The sequence below is a fragment of the Manis javanica genome, chromosome 7 (genome assembly GCF_040802235.1).
Source record: "Manis javanica isolate MJ-LG chromosome 7, MJ_LKY, whole genome shotgun sequence".
Classification (NCBI taxonomy): Eukaryota; Metazoa; Chordata; class Mammalia; order Pholidota; family Manidae; genus Manis; species Manis javanica.
Window position 1 is genome coordinate 9,495,677 of NC_133162.1, and position 22,113 is coordinate 9,517,789.

At 44.7% G+C, this 22,113-nt stretch overlaps 1 protein-coding gene across 14 annotated transcripts in view; it reads left to right on the forward strand.

The window, feature by feature from the left end:
* Positions 1-22,113, forward strand: part of FGFR2 (fibroblast growth factor receptor 2) — a 102,932-nt gene that overhangs the window by 34,073 nt on the left and 46,746 nt on the right. For all 14 annotated transcript variants that reach the window (XM_037011119.2, XM_037011120.2, XM_037011122.2 and 11 more), the window contains 2 exons: positions 3,718-3,887; positions 14,693-14,816. In XM_037011119.2, coding sequence (XP_036867014.1) covers positions 3,718-3,887; positions 14,693-14,816 — 294 coding nt within the window. The remainder of the gene's footprint in view (positions 1-3,717; positions 3,888-14,692; positions 14,817-22,113) is intronic.

Genomic DNA, 22,113 nt, shown 5'->3' on the forward strand with positions numbered 1-22,113 from the left:
TCATTTTATTGCTCAAGCTTTTAATAGTCATCCATCTGGTCTGTCCATCCATCCATCCATCCATCCATCCATCCATCCATCCATCCATCCATCCAGTAAGCGCGTGGGTGCCGACTCCATCTGCCGAAGACAGCTGAAGCTGTGCTGGCCACGTGCTTGCTCGTATTGGTCAGCAGACATCGAAAGAAATATATTTCAGAGTGGAGACACTCTGGTGATGGAAACACCCATAAATAACAAAGAGGTCCAGAGAAGGAATGATAAATCTTCACTGTGGGATGGAGGTGGTAAAGAAAGGCTACGTGGAGCAAACTTCAGGGAAGTTTCTGGGGGTTATAAATCTCTGTTTAACCAGCCACATCTGAAGAGGCTTGTGCTGTATTAAAGTAAATTTACTTAGCATTATCATAAACGTACAGTGACTGTTTCAGTGTGGAAAATGATAATGAGTTGGTGTGCTCTACCTTGATGGTGGGATTTCACTTGCTTTTTAATTTTGGCTGACTTACTGTTTGACCTCATCGTTAGCATTAATGACTGATAAGAGAGCATCATTCTTTTGCTACCTGCTTCCTCAGAAGATTCAAGAATGTCAGAGCAGAAGGGGCCATATTATCATCCAGGTCAATTTGTTTACTCCTGTTTTAGTATGAATTGTTTTTTTATGGCATCAGAGGTTTATACCACATAAAACTAGTTTATTTCAGGAAGAGCCATTGTAAATTAATAAAGTAATTCCTCCCCCTCCAGCATCATGCTTGTTATAAAATATGGTGAGTGTTGACTTCGTAAAGGAAGGCCTAGTTATAGAAGTATGTGATGTGACTGTGTCATGTTAGCACACTGCAGAGTCGGTGGGCAGAGGATTGGGGGTGGCTCATTACTGCCACCCATGGAACCTTGAAAACTTGGCTCAGTGGCTGTATCTGTTGAGTCATGATGTAGTTAGTTGCTCAGGAAAGGAGCATGTTGTGAACTCAGATTTCAGGCAATAGTCATGTAAGTGATCTGTTTTTACATTGTTGATTAGATTTTAAGGTGCCCTTGGATCTCTGAGACTTTGGGTGGGAAGCATGGTACCCACACCTTGCCACATGGCCGTGAGTCTGTTTTGCACGAGCAGATTTTATAGGTGCAGTTTTGATGATTGAAATTTCACCCCAGGGAAGTGGCTACTTGCCAGAAATTCCAGCAAAATTCTTGCACACTTGTCCTTGAATCATTCCTTAGATGCCAAGACAAAGGTGTGGGTTGCCAGCGGGATCTTGCCACAGGCCATGAGCACAGGGGCCCGCGTGGTCTCGGGTGATCTCTGTATGGGTGCAGCCTCACTGGCAGCTTAGCTTAGCGAGAAGAACAGAACAACACTCCTACTTCCTTCAACGAAATCCTACTTTTAAGGAACATAAAAATCATGCCTAATGGTATGTAAGCACATAGCTGATGACTTCTGTTATGTAAAAAAGAAAAGGCATTCTAAGGAATCAGCTCAGTTGTAATAATTGATGGTATCTGAAAGAGTTACTGCATTAATATCGAGCTAATTCATATGAATAGGCTATTGTGTTTACTTAAACAAATGACATGAGTACAGACACCTGACAGCATGAGGTACGCTTTTCATTTAGGTCAAATTTATAAAAGTCTTTGTGTAGCGACAAAGCTCATTATTTATTTTGTGCTCTTAATGGCTTCTTTTTAGTGGCTGTAGCTGTGGATGGATTTTTTTTCTCAGTAGAAGCTTTTAAAATGAAAGATTGTTGAAATTGTTTCAGCATATGCCAGACCCTGTGAGTCTCATGATAAGTAGGACTCATGTACTCTGGGGTGAGCCCATCAAAGAATCGGTGTGTTGATGGGTATCGGAAACCCAAAGCCAGATGGCTACCAAGTTGCCTACCCACTGCAGATGCAGCTGCATTCAGTGGAAGGGATATGGCCCCGTTCATTCTCACTTGGGTCCCTGCCCACTTCCTCTGGCCTTTCTCTGCTGTACTGACCGACCACTTCAGCTTTGCCTGAATTGCATTGTCTTGGCATTGTGTAGACACCACCTATGCCCCACCACCTTGAGGCAGATAAGCAGAAGGCTAAGAAGATACAGTGTGCCCTTGTTAAGAAATGGCTCAGCTCTCAGAGCAGTTTTCAAGAGCAATGGGTGGTTTCAAGATAGGGGTGGGTGTTTTGGATGGAATGATCCAGATTCCTACTTTTGCTGTGAAAAGCTGGCTAACTGAAGGGGGCTTATAGAGTAAGTAGTTGTGCTGTTTCTCAGTATAAATCTCATCAGTAGTGAGCTCAGTTACGAATCAATCTTCTAGAATTTCAGTGTTCTGGAATGTTCAGCACCCTGTTCATGGTTGCTTTAGGGAAATACAGAGATTTTGGTTACCTTTTCGCTTGGATAGAAATGTACATGTGAAAAGTTGAATGGCTGTACAAGATCTCAGTGGCAGTTCTGAGCCGTAGTGAAGGAGGCAGCACTCCTTAGGCCCAGGCTGGCTGTCCTGCAGTCCAGTCTTAAACAGCCAAGCGGCTAAAGGAATGGATACCGACGCCTTGGAGAAGCTGGTCGTACTAGCCATGGAGAGCAGGGCTGAAGACAGTGGGCCTTGGAATCAAGTGGCCTTGCCTCAAATTCTGGGTGCACAGCTGCACTTCTTCCTAGCTTTGCAGCTCTGGGCAGATTACTTAACTGCTTTGTGCCTCAGTTTCCCCATCTGTAAGCAACGGGTATTATAGCAGTGCCTTTCTCATCAGATTGTTCTCAGCATTAATGTGCTAAATGTGTAAGAGCTTTTAAAGCTTGCATTTGACCAGGGAGTGACCCCCAGTCAGTAGTGCTCATCAGCTGTTATTAGGGGGCATGAAGAATTGCATGGTATTCTGGAGGGAGGCTGTGGTCCTTAGTTAGAAAAAAATGCCCCTCACTAGGGAGTATTAAAAGTTACCTCTTTCTTGAGCTTAAAAAAACCACTTGTATCCATGACGACCTAGAGGGCCATTTGGAGGGCTCAACTTTACATAACATTTAATGGGTAGCCTCCTATTCAGTTATCTGCTTAGACATGGTGGTAGAAGTATATGGCATTCACAACCACCAAAAAAAAAAAACTTTCTATCTTAAAAATTAAATGATAGTTAGTGGTATGGCTTCTTGGTTGGTCATATAAAGTGCTGGGAAGTTACTGATGGTTCCCTGAATAATTTTATCCTGTTAGGATGATAAGGTATACTATTAATTATCCTTGAAAGGGAAGCTCCAGGGGGTAAGTTGATGTGGCTTTTGAGCACAGGTTTGTGTGTATATGTGATCCTTTAATAGGTGTGGGGATCTCAAAGGATACCTTTTTGGAGGACTCAACTGTTGTATGTGTTCTCTCTGTGTGTAGAAAGTAGCATTTAAAAACACGATCCAACATGAATTTATATTCTGGCACTAAGAACAAGGAAGATAAGGTGCCTCAAACACTTTTTTTCCCTAATAATAGACATAAACTAATAAGTATTCTATCTCCAGGGACCTTCTGCTAGGCCATCTGGACGAGACTCAGCAAAGTTTTTCCTAATGCACGCATTACCCAAAGACTTTGAAAATGTCGGATTGTTCACATGCACAATAAAATGATCTTCCCTGTTAGGGGTTGTGGAATGGAAGCCATTAGTGGAGTGGAAGCCATCCATCTATATATATTATCATGTTGTTCTCCAAAACAGGAGCACCGTACTGGACCAACACTGAAAAGATGGAGAAGCGGCTGCACGCTGTCCCTGCCGCCAATACTGTCAAGTTTCGCTGTCCAGCTGGGGGGAGTCCAGCACCAACTATGAGGTGGCTGAAAAACGGAAAGGAATTTAAGCAGGAGCATCGCATTGGAGGCTATAAGGTAGACTCAAGCTTGTAAAATACCTGTTTCTTGTATTTTTATTTATTCGTTGTTTAAGTATACAACATTAGCAGGAACCAGAAGGTATATATATTTTAAAAATCAGTAATTCCCATAACTGATCATTTCTATGTTTGATATTTTAAAAAGTTACCCCAGGCTTGTGTATAATTTTTAAGGACAATCCCCATTTGCATTGTTCTTTATATGAGGAGAGTTTAATAACAGAAGGGTTGAATGTTGAGGGTCTGTTTTCTATATGCTTTATAGTCTGTAAAATTCAAACTAGAGCAGACTTTGAGAAGCGTTAAGTTCAGTTGCCCAGTTTGAGCAGGATTGTATGAGTAGTGGATGGACTTGGCTTAGAGGCAGAAGTGTGAAATACTACTTTTTAAGAGAGATGGCTTCCAGGACGACACAGGCAATCTCTCTGTCCTCCATCTGCAGGGATTCTGGAGAGCCCATCACTGAGTGTGATGAATGTAGTCCCATCATTCACGGAGCGGCTGAAGGTGACGGCCGTCTCCCTGAAGATACCAGTGTATGTGTGTCAGGCTTTTGTTCGTCCATTTGGCAGATGCTGATTGAGCACGCGGTGTGGCAGGCACTGTCCTGGGTGCTGGACAGAGCGTGGCTCAGCTCAAGGGGGTTCCTCATCCAGCAGGGAAGGCAGACAAAAAAGCTGGCCATCTGGACTCTGTAGGGGTGAAGTCAGAAGAGCATGGTGTCTGGTGGACGTGAAGGGAGGGGGTGATTTGGGTCTTCAGGAGACTAAGAATAAAAGATCAGCAAAGGATTCTGGGCTGAGTTTGAAGGAACAGTATCTCAGAAAGAGATATGGAACCTCCGTATTATTTAGTACGGGAGGGGAGACCTCAAAGAATTTAGTGTATGAGGAGGACTTAAGGAACCTTACTATGAAATTTGTTGGTGCATTTAGAACATAAATGGGTGTATTTGTTACCTATTGCTGCATAACAAACCCACCCCAAGATGTAGCTTTAAACAGCATTTATTATTGCATAGTTTCTGTAGGTCAGGAATCCAGGTGTGGCTTAGCTGGCCCTTTGTCTCAAGGTGTCTCCCAGGACTGTAATTAAAGTTCCAGGTAAGGTTGGGTAATTCTTCTCCTCTGGAGGATGAGCTGGTGAAGGATCTGCTTCCAGACTATTCCTGAGGCTGACGTCAGGATGCACTTCCTTGCCGGCTGCTGGCCTCAGGGCCTCAGTTCCTCCCTGGCGGTTGGCCAGAGGCTGCCCTCAGTTTCTTGTCCTGAGGAGAGGGGTTGTCCACGCGCAGCTGATTTCCTCAGACAGGAAGAGCTAGAGGGAGAGTGTGAAGAAGACAGAAGTCACAGCCCTTGTAACCTGCTTACGGAAGGGACATCCCACTTTGGCTGTTTTCTGTCATTACACAAGTTGCTAAGGGAACAGATGACCTAAGGGCATGACTGTCAGGAGATGTGGTAACCCCTGGGAGCCATCTGAGAAACCGGCATGGGGATCAAATAGAAGATGCTGCAGCTTGGACCCCAGGTCCTTAGAGGCCAGGTAGGAGGGACTTCCTGGTGTCCCCAGTGAGCTGCCTGGGGGGTTCGTTGGTGTACCTCTTACCTGTGTTTTAATACACTGGCCTCGCTTGAGAATGCACACAAGCCTTTATATCATCGCTGCTGTGGTTAAGCGGACCTTCGCACCACACCATGTGCCCTGGAGCCCTTTTCCGAAATATTGTACACAGTCACTCATCTTTAGAGGATTGTTTTCTTCTGCAAACATTTTGACTTTTAACATTTAAAAGTTAACGTCTAGAAGCCCATACCCAGAGGGTAATAGGGGGAGGCCTATGAGTACATTTCTAAGAGCAGATGTGGGGCAGTTTACGTGTAAAGCATCTGCCGGTGCCGTCGAGGCTGTGGAAGCAGCTACTGCAGTGTCTTCCCCGACTCCTGCTACTACGTGGATCATCTCTTTGTTCCTATGTCAGTCCCTTAGGCCAGGTACTATGAGATTGGGACATTGGCTTTTATTCTTTCTTAAACAATGACTAGCTAAAGATTTCATTGGGTGATGTGGCTGGAAAGGAAGAGTTAAGCCACTAAAATCACAGCCCCTGGGGTCATTCTAATCACCAGATACTCTCTGAAAACATAATTGATGCAGTTCCAGTGATTCTTTTCAGTACAATTAAGTGTAAGAGTGGTGGTCAAAATCCTGGTGGTTAACTAATTTCCACACTTAAAACAGCTCTGGAAATAAGTAAAAAGAGTTGATGAGCCTCCATAAACTCCTGTCTCAAAATAAATAGGACCAACATCATTATGGGTAAGGAGCTTTTTTGCAAATCTGAGTTAGTGATTATAATATGCTGGAAGACTAAGGGTGGCTAATGAGAAAATGCTGCTTGATTTTTAACAGGTGCAGTTCAGGTTTAATTACTGATGACAACATCCCACTAAATGAAGAGCACCTATGTTCTAAAAGCAGAATGTGGAACCTTCAGCTGAGCGCCTTTAACCTTACCCCTGCCTGCACGCGCGCATGACCGCAGTATTCTGTGGTTTTGTTTTGAGTCATTTTTGAAGTGAAAGAGAAATGGAATTTGAGTGCAGGGGAGCAAAAATCTAAAGATTGTCTAGCTTAAAAAAAAAAAAAAAAGGCAAGGAGGTGAGAGTCCTGGAAGGGGCTATGCTGGCTGGCAGAGACAAGGGTGCAGTTCTGGCCCTGCTGGGCTTTCTCTGTGGAGAAGAAAGGCTGTGGCAGTGAGCTGAGTGGCCTGGGGGCGGGTGGTCACCCAGTCAAATGCAAAGGTAGTCAGATCGGAATCGGTGGGGATCCACTGGGCATTCATTCTGGGAATACTGGAAACCCTTGAAAATTCTTTCATGTCCGAGTGGCTTGATAGAGAGACCTCTCAGCTCCCGGGAAATGTGGCTAGACTCACCCCAGGTCCTGAGGCCTAGGTCAAAGAGGCTGACAGCCACCTGTGGCCGCTGCCCCCGCCCCCAGGCTGCTCCCAGCAGCCAGGCCGTCCTCAGCCTAGCAGGGCAGAGTCAGGGGCGTAGTCCTGCGTTGGGTTTCCCCTTGAATGTTTTCTCGTTACCTCCATAAACTTTTAAACTATGCTTCAAACCCTGGACCTGAGGGAACCGTGCAGGACGCTGTGCAGTTTCTGTTCCTCAGCATCCCCCCACAGGCAGAGACCTCATTGGCATGTGGAGGGCCTGGCATCTAAATGTCCCTGTCACCAGACTCCCATCCCTTTGCCTCTTTATTTAATGAGGAAGTGAAGTGTCAAGCTTTCCAAGATGTATTTTTCCAGAAAGCAAGAACCGAAAGTTTCCACAAACAAACGTGTGTTATTTCCGTGATTTTTTTTCCCCCTTTGTAGATCTCATTCCGTAAACCAGCACTGAGCTCCAGTGCCTGGCTCTTTTCTACCTGTTTGTGAGTCGGGCACCTTGGCCCTCACCCACTGTGTTCCAGTGTGCGTGGAAGGGGTATGCGTCTGTGGCTAGTGATGGGAGAAGGGAACACAGAAAGCCAAAACAAAGTAAAAGAGAATTATGAAATGGGACTAAAAGCTTATTTAATTAAAATGGCCAATAGAGCTATTTGGTATTCTGTGGTTCAGTACTTATCAAAGAACTCACGCTGAGCCATCCTGTCAAATTATTGTTTTTCTTAGTATGTGTGCAAAGGCTGGTTGGATGTTATTAATGTCTTTATGGTGATACAGGTTGACTTGTAGCACAACTGGGTCTCCGGGTTGTAGTTTCTTACGTCTGGGCCTTTTCATCAGTCTTGGCAGCGGGCAGGTTGTTTAAGCTCTTTGTGCTTCAAGTCTCCTATCCTCAAAATGAGAAGATTGGAACCATATGATTTTACTTATTTGTGCAATATAAAAACAAAAAACAGTGAGCAAAATAGCAGGCTTGTAGACATTGAGAAGTGACTGGTGGTTACCATGGGGGAGGGGCTGGGGGAAACCGAGGCAGAGGATAAAGGGGCACAAAAATTCTCAATCATAATGTAAGTCAGTAATGGGGATGGTAGTACAGCATGGAGAATACAGTCAGTGATTCTGTGACATCTTCCTAGGTTGACAGATAGTAGTAACTGCACTAGTGGGGGGGTGAAGATTTAATAATATGGGTAACTGCCGAACCACTGTGTTGTATACTTGAAACTAATGTAAGATTGTATATTAGCGATACTTCAGTAAAAAAAATGGAAGCCTGGATAGATAATCTTGAATGTTTGATCCCTTCCAACTCTAAGAACTGTGATTCAGTAGCATACCCGTGATGCAGCATCTGCCATTTTTCATCATAAAGATATTTCACAGGGCTAGATATTTCACAGGGCTCTGGGCAGTTATTAGAATTTAATGCAGAAAAGCAGGAAGATGACCGAGATAATTAATAGACTACCTCCTTCTCAGCTCATTCCTAGGTAATGACTTAGGCATAGAGGGGAAGAATATTCTTAAGAACCATCTTTCATGCCACTTACTAACTGCATCAGAACTGAGAGATCACAGGATAAAGCACTCCCACTACCTGGCTATGGAACTGGCACGGGAGCCCATGGCTTCAGACATCCAGGGGGCTAGAATTCCATGCAGCCCCTCAGCAGGGTGAAGCATTATAAAGTTTGGACTATTTGTTACCAAGTATATTTCAGGTCTGAGAAAAGGCAACTAAGCTTATTTTCTCATCACAACTAAACTGGTCACTTTGATGGGTAGGTGGGTTAGATTTATATTTTCTAGGTTACTTAAATGTCATTTTAGAGACTTTTGATTAAATGCTGTGTTTAACCCCAAAATATGTGTATTTGGAAAAATCATTATGAATGTACTTATTACTATACTTTGTTGAGCTTATTCTCAGCCAAGACATTTCAGCTTTAATCCTAAATCGGTCTGTGGCAAGGAGGCAGGTGTGTGTCGGTGTTAACCAGCATGCATTGACTGCCTACCTGGGTATTTACTGTGCTCGGTGCTTCCTGTCTACTCCATCCCCTGCACAGTCCAAAGAGGTGGGTGCTGTTATTTTTACCCCCTTTACAGGTGAGGTTTGTCACATGGCTCCTGGGTAGTGGAGCTGCCATTCAGACTCAGGTGGTTTTGCTCCAAAGTTCATGCTCTTATTAACTTGCTTTCTTCACATGTGGGTCCATGTTTTATTAAAAACACTGATACGATGAATGGGAAACACGGAGGTTGTAATGGTGTCCCAAGCGCATCCATTGGTCCTAGGTATATGGTTGAGGTCAAATTTGGGATATGCTGCTGTTTTTCCCTCTTCTATGACCTGTGAGGTCTTTTTTTTATTGTAGTAAAATACACATAACACAAACATTTTTATTTACTTTCAAGACTTTTTCATCACCCCAAACAAAAACTCTGTATCCATTAAGCAGTTAGTTCCGCATTCCTCCTCCCCCCAGGCCCTGGGAACTTCTAATCCACTTCCTGTCTCTATGAATTTGCCTGTTGTCAGTATCTCATGTAAGTGGAATCATTGGATATTTGTCCTTTTGTATCTGGCTTATTTCTTTTAACGTGTTCAAGATTCATCCATGTTGCAGAATCAAAACTTCTTTCCTAATTGTGGGGGCATGATATGCCGTTATATGGATATACCGCATTTTGTTTATTCATCTGTTGATTGGACACCTGGGATGTTTCCACCCTTTGGCTGTTGTGAATGATTCAGCCATGAACATGGGTGTACAGGCCCTGTTGGAGTGCTTGCTTTCTGTTCCTTTGGGTATACACCTGGGAGTGGAATTGCTGGGTCATATGGTGATTCTGTGTTCAGCTTTTTAAGGAAGGTCATGAGATTTTTCAAGAGTTAAATTCAACAGGCAGTGGAGGCCCTGCTGCCAGTCTGGCCCCAGGGCACCTTTCTGAGCACCTTCAGGGAACAGGCATCTATGAACAGCCTTGCCTTTTGTAACTTACTTCTCACTTCCTCTGGGGAGATTCACTGATTGTTACCTGGAGGAAAGTGTTTGTGCCACTGGTCTTAGAGGATCAGAGTTCACCCAGCCCTGCTCTCTGGACACCTCCTGAAAAGCAAACTTCTTGGAGTTTAAGCATTAATGAGATGTTTGCCCCACATCTGCATGCTGATAAGCTGCAAGCTGCAGTTAAGTGCTATAGCCCTTGACACATACAAACTCAGTCTGTGCACACATATGCAAAGGCATGGTTCAGAGACCTCAGGAACCTGCTAAAAATGTGGGTCTGGCATGGGAGATTTTGTGCATCCGAATGACAACTGGTCTGTTGAATTGTAGAAGTTCATAGGGCACCTTTATGAAGACTGGGGCTAAAACGATTGCTGTCTTTCTCCATGATCTGGGTAATGAATACTAGTGGAAGGAAGTCTTTGGAGCATTTACCTTCACATGGACACAGCATTCATGGAATTGGCACCAAGTAAAACTTTCCATCCAGCTTCTGGATGTTTATTCTGTTTATTATTGAACACCTGGGTATTTGGAAATGTCCGGATTTTTTGCAATGTGGAAACCAAACATCCAGGTGACAGCCTGGGTCTTTCACCTTTGACCTTTCACCCAGGTGCTTTGGTATCACACAAACAAAATCTACATTCCCCGTTGTCACCTGAAGGTAGCTGGGGGCTTAACATGCCCCTGAGAAGATTTAGGTAGCAGAAGAATTCTGAAAAAACCTGTCCAAGCCACCTTTTGTCTTTGGGGTGACAGGGTGTGGAATGTTTGTGGAATCCGCTTTTTGTATTACAAGTCAGAGAGTTTAGGCCATTAGCTTCAATCTGTTTTGTTTCAGTACTGAAATGTTATTTTAAGACGTCTTTAGTGAACCCAGTTTTGAAGCCTCCTGCTTGCTAATTCTGTTCCTTGGCAGATGAAAAATAATGATGAATTCCACAGAGATTTGGCCACAGACAGGAATAAAAAGAGAATTGTGCATGTGTGGATCGTGCAGGCTCTCCTGTCCCTGGCTTCCGTGTCTGGGCTCCAGAGTCACCGTGCAGTGGTTCTGCAGAGCAACCACTACCAAAGGGAGGCATGGGGAGCGGCTTCATTTCACTTTTTGTTTATGTAGGGATGTATGTGTGATTTAGTTTAAATTTGAAAAGTGAGAATGAGAAACAAGTGAGCAACATTCATAATCCCACCACTTAATTATATAAAGTGTATTGCTAACAATTTAGTACATTTTCTTTCTGATTTTAGCTGTGTCTGTGTAACCATGCTTACAGATTCAGGCTTACACACACCTGTGAGGTTGTGCGTGAGTGTGTATTTTTTGCGAAATGGAGTATTTGTATTCAAACTACTTTTTTTCATTTTATCAGTAACTATTAATGAACTCTTACCAGGTCTGAACATAGGAATACCTCCTTCTTTTGAATGACTATATGCTATCTGTTGGAATGAACTATACATTAGTTCATGTAGCTGAGCTTACATGTTACCTGACTTTCTCCTTGATAGATTCTGGTTTTTTGCAGTTACAGCCTCGAAGTAATCCTGCTGTTCTCTGTGTAGGCTAGATTTCTGAAAGTGGAATTAACTGGGTCAAAGAAAAAAAATGTGTGTTGCTAATTTCAGTAGGCACTACCAAATTACTTTACAGAACAGTGTTTGTTTTCAAATTCTTTTCTGTTCTCAGTTCGAGTTCTATTTCCCTGCAGCTTTACCAAGTATTCAATGATGTTGATCATACTAATTTTTGGTAATCAGCTGGTGAATAACAGCATCTTGTTATTGTTTTAATTTGCATTTCCATGATCCTTAATGAGGTTTAGCATCTTTTCATATGTTTATTGGGTATTTACATCCCTCTTCTGTGAAAGCAAAGATGGTTTTTAGGCAGACCCAACTGGCTGAAAAGTTGTAGCACTAAAAAGCTGAGGAATGGAGAAAGCACGTTGAAGGGGACAGCTTGCATTCTTGTCGGAAGGATAGTGTCTTAGGTTTATGCTGAATCGTGGTATGGAAACAGAGTGTTTAAAAGAAACCACAGAAATCTTTGTGCCTTTGTTTCCTGTTTTGGTGGAGTTACTGTTTGTTGTCTGTTAACTTGTCATTAAGCAACCACTAGTTAGGGTGGGATATCCCCTCTAGGAGTGTCAAACAGTTCCACTGTTGGTGGCTTCCAAGGCCATCTATTTGGAAAATGCCACAGCTCATAAAATTTGGGATTGGTGGTAGGTCAAATACTAGAGTGATGGTGTAAGAAAATAAATATTAACAGCACTGCATGGGGCAGTATTGATTGAGTACCAAGTTCTCTGAAAGGACAGAAACACCTTGTTTGGTAAATATGTTTCTCATTGTGAAAGCATTTTATAAATGTTAACTTATTAATATTTGTAGTGAATCTCCAGGAGTACATATTGAGGGAGCACATGCCCTTGAAGAGGGATCTTATGTGGAACACCATAGCCCCAGCAGAGACTGGCCTTGACCGCATGCCCTACGGTTAAAAATGGCTGTGCTGTGCCGATCTGTGGATGCCAAGATTGAATGTCTCAGGCACAGGCAGATGATGCCTCCCTGTGCAGTTCAGGTTCAGCTGCATTTGGAATATGCCATGTGCCAAATGTGGATCCAGGCACAAGAAAGACATTGACAGTTTGGATGGGGTCCAGAGATAGGCACTAGCCATGATTAAGGGCTTATGGGCATGACATTTGAGCAGGGGCTCAAAAGAACTGAATATTTACGGCAGGGCTAAATGCTGGATTACGTGGCTTGGTGACGTTAGGGCCTGTAGTTTCATCCCTAAGGTACCCTCACGTGACTGGTGCCTCTGAGTCCAGGAGAGTCCCGTTCCTCATAGGCCTGAGAGCCCGAGATGAGGGAACATCTCCCTGTGGGCCCATGTGCCCTAAATTAAATCAGGGAGCCAGTACCTGTGTCTCCCATGCTCAAAGCATGCAGCTCAGGGGTAGCACCCCTGGGGCCAGGATTTTAATAATTCTCATTGCATTGGAAAATTTAGCATCTACATCTTCTCCTTTAGAACACCTCTGCATAGAAAGAAGGTGCTTCTCCCTTCTAAGAGGAGATGTCGCTTCTTGCTTTGGTTCTGTTAGGGGTCTGTGGCCCAGCCCAGAGCAGAAAGCATGTCTTTTCCAACAGACTCTCAATTGTAGGTCTGATGCCTTCGGATTCATTTTACTGCCAGACACTGAGCATGGGTGTCTCATCATCAGCAACATGACATTGACCTGACTCAACGTCCTGCTTAAGCACAGGGGTCGGTGACAGGCAGCAGCTGTACAGAGTGACTCTGACTAAATTCAGTGCTTATAGAGGAAGACACCAGCCTTCACGCCCGTGCTCCTTCATGAGACTGGCAGCGATGAGCAGTTGTCTTGTTGTTGAGCTCGAGTGTGGCATCAGTAAGTCGGCTGTGCAGGGAGGGCTTGCGCAGAGCCAGGCCTGAGGGAAGGGTGGTGTTGGGCGTGCTCTTAGAGCCTCTTACTTTTGTCGGCACTGCTTTTCAAAGTGGACAGCTGCTCGGCCCTCCTGTTTTCATAATGGGGCATTCATGAGATGATTTTCTTTATTCTCTAGTTTAGTTCCTTGAATCACGCATGGGCTTGCAAAGGCTCTGCCGGTATTAGGGGTTTTTATGTGATTAAGGCAGAAAACACTTGCGGTGCACAGGGAATCATTCAGAAGGTCAGTTGAAATTCCTGAATCGATAGTTGAGATCAGTAGGCCCTGGCTTTTAATTTTTTTTCCATGTCTCCAGAGGGCCTTGTCCAAAATACTTTGAAAGAATGATTTGGATTCAGAGAGAAGTTTTGAAGCCTTGAACCCAAAAGATGAAATTTGCATTTTGGTCCTGCTAAGGAAAAAAATCATACTTGCTTGAATTTGAACATTTGGGTCTATTAAAATAATACCAAAGCAGGTTGGGAACTGTAGAGTGCAGGGCAGGGTAGTAGTGTAATGACCCAGCTCAGAACTGGAGGAGGGTCCACGTCAACTGTAGTTGCTAGAACATTTGGGTCTATTAAAATAATCCAAAAGCTAGTCTGTTTGTGTGTTGATGGAACTGTGGGTTAGGAATCACAATAACATATTTTCACACGTGCTGCTTATCTTTGAAAAGTCTCAAGGAGTTTGTAAACAGATGGACGTACAACTTCAGTTTCCTGAGGATTCATTGCTCCCATATTTGGTATTCTGAGTATAACTCTCAGGAACATGTAACGTATATTCAGCCACCAGCAAGGGTGGGAAGGGCAGACCTGTGCTCCCAACTGAAACTTCTGGAGACTTCCAGACAGCATCTGAGGGCTGTGGGGAAGGAAATGAAAAGCTTTCAAACCAGGAGCCTGAAGGAAAAATAGCAGCACCTACTCTGTGGGCTCCTTGGGAGAACTGACATAGCTAAGGTGGGCGGGAGTGTGCCTGGCGTGCAGCACATGCTCACTAGCCTTGGCCCTAGATGCCTCCTTTGTGCCATTGGGGATGAGCGACCTGGCAGCCCACCTGCCTTGGGGCACTGATACGTGCAGGCTAGGCTTCACGTTCCTTGGTCACCCTGGGAGCTCCTGGAAGAACCCTCTAACACGACAAGGACGGACCCACTGAGCTGTCATGTCAATAATCCACGTGCTAGTAGTTCACTGTGACGATAATCATTGTTTTGGCTGTATAAGGAAAATTTAGAATTCAGGTGATTCTTTTCTGCTTTCCTTGTCTTCCCCAACTTCTTTTTAAGTCAAGAAAGCAACGGACCTGGTGTTCTGTGTTAAAGAACCACTTTTACTTTGATCTTTTCAGGTACGAAACCAGCACTGGAGCCTTATCATGGAAAGTGTGGTCCCATCCGACAAAGGAAACTATACCTGCGTGGTAGAGAATGAATATGGGTCCATCAATCACACATACCACCTGGATGTCGTTGGTAAGTCGGCTTCTCCCAGAGTGGCAACCGGACGCCAGCCTGCTGTAGCTTGACTCACTTGAAGGATTCTTCCGGCACTTGAGGTTGTTCTGTTTTCCGATCAACCAGGTTTTATGTGTTTCGCGTGGTCCTCTTGGTCCCCAAGTGTCATCTTGTATGAAATGGACATGGTGCGAAGTATCCTCTGGAAGCCGAGATTATGCTGAAAAGTATTAACATGTGCAGGGAACGGGTACAGATACGTTGTAGGAGCAGTTGTTTTTAAAAGAGAGGCACCGTTATCTAAGAAGGGTGATTGTGTAATGCTGGCTGAAGAGTGCAGGGCAGGGTAGTGTGATGACTGAGCTCAGAGCTGGAGGAGGGTCCACGTCAAGGGGTCGTGCACTTCCTTCAGAAGAGCCGTTAGGCGCTACAAGTTCAGCATCTGTGTCTAGAAGCTGTTCTTTGAAAAGGGAACTGTGTATCTGGGCTTATCCATACCTTTCAGACAAAGGGCTGAGATAAGTAGGCTATTTTAATTAAATACCTGAAGAGCACATAGCCTGTTGTCCTGGAAATTCAGGTTTTTGCCTCTCTTGTCTATGTTGGGTTTTGTCATAACTGATGAAGAAAGGGCGTTTCTCTGCCTTGTAGCAGGATTGGTAACATAAGGAACTATATACCCAGGACGGGTCTCACTGTTGCAGGGTCGGTAGGCTAAGGTCTTGTGTGCAGAAGCCATCTTTTCTCTGTCTTGTCATCTACCCTGTCTCTCAATATCGCCACCTGTCCTTGAATCCAGGCTGTGGGTTCCCTAATCTGTTCTCCACATGCAGGTTGCTGACTGCCACTAGGGGCTCAACTCAAAGCCCACCTTGATTCATTTCGCCTTAAAGTGACCCTTTGTAATCCCACAAACTCATGACTCCCCTACTGTGTGTCTGTAAACAAAAGGCTTTTGTCCATCATTTCTTATGCAAGTATTCCTGGTCTCATTTCTCATCTGAGTATTTCTTCCCCTTCAGTAAACTGTGCACTCTTTGAAGAGGGTGATCTCCCGTAGATATTTGAACCACCTAAAAAGCCATTAAGAAACTTTTCAGAAGCTGGATTAACCAAATTAGGTTAATTGAAGTTTTAGGTTAACTGAAAATTTTGCTTTTCTACCAAGTTAAATCAAATCCATAAGAAACCCTGCCTCAGAAAGTATGATACAGTCTTTATTTCTATTTGTATGTAAGACTTCAATGAGACAAGTATTCATAACATTTTTTTTTTTTTTTTTTTTTTTGTTCAGAAGACTTACTGTGAAGTCTGATAGGTTTTTTTGTAAAATGTAGATCCTGTGGCTGTTCCTAAAAGACTGAGTTTTAGAGCCCTCTTTTCTCAGAGGGACATTTGTGGAATGTTTCTTACTGGGAATTACTATGCACAGATACTTTACAAAACAGCGAAGTAACATTTAGTGTGGCACTGATGAACTATAAATCCATTGACCAATGAGCACATGACTTGGATTTCACTTTGGTCCTCATGTATCCTCAATGTGACATGAAAGTGTTTCTATTTAAGGAGAGAAAGATTTGGGGCTAAAAGTGGTAAATACCTGATTTTGAAAATAAGTAATGTATTGTGAGAATAAAACAATTGTGCTGTAGCAGTCTTTGAGGATTATGGTTGCACAGGTCACAGTCGTCCATTAAGATTGGTTGGGGCCATTCCAGAAATCAGGAGTCATCTCTCGGCCACTTCAGCCATGTGCTCCTGCTCGAAGCAGGTTTTGGGTTGAGTTGTTATGTAAAACATTCAAAAGCCCCTCACCCCCACCTCGCCTTTGAGCTTTCTGGCAGCTCATCTCTGTGAAGCCCTGAAATCTCTCTTAGCGTTTAGGGTTGGATTTGAATTGGGCTGCTGAATAATGGAATTGTGCTGTCTAATGTTAATCCCTTGGCAATCAGTCTTGTTGAAAAGAGTGTATGATTCAGTGGTGTGATGTAGAGGGAGCATAGAGTGTATGGGGTAATGCAGAGAAAGGCCTGATTATGTCACAAAATTGGGAGATTGCCCAGCTAAACTTTGGGCCAATAATGACACAATGCTGGTTGGGAATATCCATTAAAGCTCAACCCTAATAATTTTCCAAGCCTTGAACCTTCTTTATAAATAGAAGCCAAAAGTCAGTGGAGTGTAAGACATTTTCAGGAAAGATGGAGGTGTGAAATACTCTCATCTTTGCTCAAAACCCTAATAATTGCTTTGAGAAGCACTAATAAAATAAGAATTGAGTCGGCTAAAGAGTCTTACGTAGACTTCCAGGGTTGGCAGACAATAGTCATTCTGAATATCGCAGCAAGTGGAAACAAAAGGGATTTGGGCTTGAACAGCAAATTTCTGGTGGCCTGCAGGTCCAAGTTTAATATGTGGCTGTGTGATAACAGCTCCTCAGCTGCATCTCTGTTTCACAGAAAATCAGAGACTCCTTCCCAGAGAAGGGGAAGTCCTGTTCTCATCCACATTCTCCGTGGTTTTATTTTTGTTGCTGTGATACATAGGTTTGTGGTTCAGATATTATGAAGCATCAGAATGGGTGAGATCTTTTTATTGAAATTATCCCTTGGAAAGGCATTCCCATAAGCACTTTAATGTAAAAGCCGTGTAATTTAAGTGACATTCTTGTGTTTTGGAATTAAACAGCAAGCCGTTGTTGTGTGTGGGGGAAATGCTTTCGTTTATGGGATCCCTTTTAAGAGCCTTTCTTGATCCTTATTAAAATTGACACCATTACTTTTCAGCCATTTACTTGCAAGGGAAACTTAGTGTGAAGCTCCACATTTGGGTAATTACGGAGATAATAAAACAGGCTTCCCCAGAAGAGCTGGCTCCGGGAGGTGGTCTTTGCCATAGTTTGTCAGTGAGTGAGGCTGAAGCCCAGGATTCTGATTGGGGGCCCTGCCACCAAGAAACTGAAGCTTCAGATAAGTTATTTATCTTTGGATTTCACAATCCTTGTATCTGAAAATGAAGGAGGAGTGGAGACTGACCGATGTTAGAAAAAGGCAGCCAGGTATTGTGGAGAGCATAGCCGGTCTGCCAGTCCACGTGCCACTGTACCCAGTGAATTGGGACAAGTCACTTAGCTTTTCTGAGCCTCCGTTTCCTCATCATAAAATCAGAATGATGGGACTTACCTCATCCCTATGATGGCTGTATCAGTTTCCCGGGGGGCTGCTGTAACAAATTGTCTGCAAGCTGGATGGCTTAAAACAACAGAAATTGATCTGGTCTCAGTTCTGGAAGCCACAGTCTGAAGTCCAGGAGGCAGCGGGGTGTTCCTTCTGCAGGCTCTGAGGGAGAATCCATTTGACACCTCTCTCCTGGTTTTGAGGACTGTCTTTCCCTTATAAAGACACCTAAACCCTGGATCATTTTTCATCTCGAGATCCGTAACTTAATTACAAAGACCTTGCTTCTGAATAGGGTCATATTTACCAGTTCCAGGGGTTAGGACATGGAATTAACCTTTTTTGCAGGCCACAATTCAACCCATTACGGTGGTTATGAGGAATCAGTTGATTAACAGATAAAAAAACACCAAATTGGTATCTAGGTGTAGCCAGCCACAAATTCAGGCTTCTCCCTTCCAAATCTGGGCTCTTTGAGAGTTAGAATACATCTTTCATAGCTTTCATTAAGCTCAATCAAAAGTTTTATTCAACAAACTGCCCTGTTGGGACCAACAGAAGTGGCCAGTGGCTGATGTTCGAGTGTCCTGCTGAGGTTTCCATGTCTGGTTAATGCTGTCATCAAGGCTGTCCCAGGACCGATGTGGTTGCTGGGCTTGCAGAAGAGGATCGTGGTGTTTGAGAGCCCCAAGTTCACTGAATGGCCTTGCCCGCCCACCCACTTCACAGCTGAGGAAATTCAGGGTTTGTGGAATGAGTGATTTGCTAAGGACTGGAAGGGACTCCGGAGCTGCCCCTCCACGTGGGCTTCTCACATGCCGGTTTAACCTCTGTGCACCACATGCTGACATCTCTGTTTTAGATTTACTGCAGTGGGACCAGGAGTGACCGCTGCAGACCCTGAGAAGGTACCACACCCCAGGATCAGCTTCTTGTTACAAAAGAACAAAAAGTGGGAGAGAGGTGGAACTATTTAAAAGACAAGCTCCTCCTTCTTGGACCCTTTGGTCCTCCATATGGACCCTTTGGCTTTGAATTACGGACTCTCTCTTTCTGGACACCAAGTTCTGCAGTCTCAGAGGCCATCGGCTGACTTCTGAGCTTTTCACCTGACATTGGATATTTTGGGGCACAGAGTGTAGTGGAGGTGCAGTAGGGCACTGCCGTCTTCTCTCCTCTGTCAGTCTGACTTTCCAGAAATGTATCCTCCCCCAGGACTACAGCTGTAAGTGGCTGGCAGTGTCTCGGTGGGTGGCTGGGAGCCGGTTGGGGCCAGGCATCCCATCTGGCTGGCTGGAGGTCACTCAAGCCCCATCACCAGCCCTGACTTGCTCGGTGGCAGATCAGATTGGCACTGTCGGCATACAGCCTCTGTAACTCGGCTCTAGACATGATGGGACGCAGACTGAAAGCACAAAGGAATCTGTCCTGGTGATAACTCCCCCTCAGGTATGTGCTTAGGAGGAATGAAGAGTCTTTTATTCCAGGCACTGGCTGATAAGTCTGACCATGGGGTTGACATCTGGCTCTGAGCTGTTGGCATCCCCAGTGGGAGAAGGAGAAATTGCGTAAATTGTTTATTGCTGGGGCCTCCGCCCGGGAAGACAAAGGCTCCAGTGTGATTCCTGAGCAGAAGGAACTGGGCTGAGGCGAGATAGGGACCCTCAGACCACACTTCTCCAGTGTGAATTTTAGAATCTTTTGTATTTGGGGCAAAGCAGAATTTAAGTAAATGAAGAAATGGTGGCCGTGTTAATTCATTAATTGGTTGGTTTATTACCGAAGCTGTCAAATTCAGGGCCATTCTTGCTCACTTGTCCTTTATAAAAGACTCCTCTCTGTCCTAGTTTTCATCACGCCGTGGCTTCTGGACAGATTTTTGTCTTTCTCTGTGGTTGGGGTGGCCTTCGTGGTAGGTAAAATTAAACTACGCAATACCATGTATGTGGAAGTTTTAATCCATTGAACACTCAACTTGCAAGTTCTAAGTTCCAATGTGTGGACATATCTAGGGCACTCACCAGGCCTCAGCTCCACAGAGCCACTTGGGGTTCTGAGCTTGGAGTGTCTTGACTTAGAGGCTTCCTGGCCAGGCCTCATTTGGTTTTCTATATTCATGATCTTGCCTCCAACTAAATCTTTTCCATTTCTTTCTTCAACTTTAAGACTTGATGTAAACCCTGATATTGGCTCGCGTGCCAGCTCTAAAGTTGTGAAATCTAGCTGGAGGCAGGTAGAAAGCCCCTCTATTGGAAATGGGGTTGAGGTGCCATGCCAGGTAATAGGTCACAGTGAGCGCCTTTTAACGTCGGCTTGTTCAGCTAACACAGAATCGTGGAACTGGAGCAGGGCTTGAGGAGGAAGCACAGGCCGATTGCTGCTTTTATGGCTCCAGAGCCATTTGCTGCTCCCGTTGCTCGCTGTTGCTGCGGGATCTGCCCTCCCCGGTCTGCCCTCTTGCTGGGTGGCACCCCAGGAGGTTCCCATGGGAACTGCAGCAGAGAGGGGCTCACAGTCTGTTTCTGTCCTCTGCTGCCTCTGTGGCCTTGGGAGTCGGGACCTCTGAGCCTCAGTTTCCTCCTCTGTACAATGGGTGTGATGACACACATGCCTGTGGCACTGTTGGGAGGATGAGGTGGTGGGAAGGTGGGATTTTTAAAGAACAGTATTGTGAGATTGTTAGTCGCTGTCATTAGGTGGTCCCACACCTGCTCTGTGTCTGGGTGGAGGCACGTGGACACAGCCAGACCCCGGCTAACGGAGTGGTCTGTCCTCTCCTTCCCTCCAGCACAGAGATTTCAAAACTTCTTCTGGTAGTTGCTGTTTAATATGCTTGTAGTTGCTCCAGAGCAGCTTTTCATACCTGTTTCACAACAGGGATTCTGGGGTCAAAAGCTGGTCAGTGGGCAGCTATGTCACCACAGATGGACTGACCAGCAGAAAAGTCCTTGCAGGACGCATACCAGCAAGAAGTTATCCCTCCCAGGTGCCAAGAGCAGGTTGTGTCTGTGGGTGCCAGCTCCTGGGGGTGGAGCAGGCACACGCCAGCGTGGACGGGGCATGTTAGAACTTTGCAGTATCAACATTTTTGCCATGTTCTTTGCAAGCCATCAGTTGCCCTCTGCCCCATAGTTGAGGAAGGAAGGCTTATTGGTTGCTTTAGCTTCTGGCAGGGGGCCAGGCTGAGGTGGCTGGGAGAAGGCTAACGTTTGCCACCTTGACTAATCGCTGCCATTGGATCTGGTGTGGGCAAAGAGGATGCCAAAGTGTTATAGACAAGTTAATGTCCTACAGCCTTTTGTAAGCAGAGGGACTCTTGGACTTACCTGGAGATGATGCAGGTGGGGGCAGGAGTAGAAAGGAAGCTACAGCTGTCAGAGCATGGGTAGGTAAGCCTGGCATGAAGGTGTTGATTCATTGCTGGCAGTCATAGTGCCCAGTCATGAGCTTAAACTTCATAAGATTTCTGTCAGTGTGTTCTGAATTGGAACAACAGAAAAAGTTTAACCAGTTACTTAATATTTGGGGTTTTGTGGTTCGTGACATATTGCAAATTCTGAAACAAGATCTTCAGCGTTTCTGTCTAAGCTCATACAACTTTACGATCACCTTTGTAAATCAAAAGACCCTGCTTGTGAAGTATTATGTCAGTTGTCATTAAGATGTGAGTTCTTCCCTTATTAAATGTCACCGCCATCAGTATGCCTTTTGGGGCTCCTCCTCCTTTAGAACAGCCCACTTTTGTGTTCACAGTCTTCACGTTTGGTTTATTTTCACAGTCAAGGACAAGGTAGGGCAGAAACGACCTAATGCTGTAACAGGGATGTGCTGTCCACTTAGAGGGCAAGTTTGAGTTGGAAAGGCAGCTTCTAGAGATACTGTCACGTCTTTGACCATCGTGAGATCGAGTGCAGGTGTGAGGTAGGGAAGAGGCGGCTGAGGGGAGCTTGCTGAGGTTGCGACCGACAAGTTTTTCTGTTTCTCCTTCTGAGAAGAAAGGTGAGGAAGTGAGAACCTCATTGGTTTGGAGAGAGAAAATAGAGGGATTATCCATGTTTATTTTAATGATTAATCCTCTCTGCAGAGCAGCCTGGCTTGGTCTAGTGAGTGACAGTCAGTTGAGTGAAACATGGGCT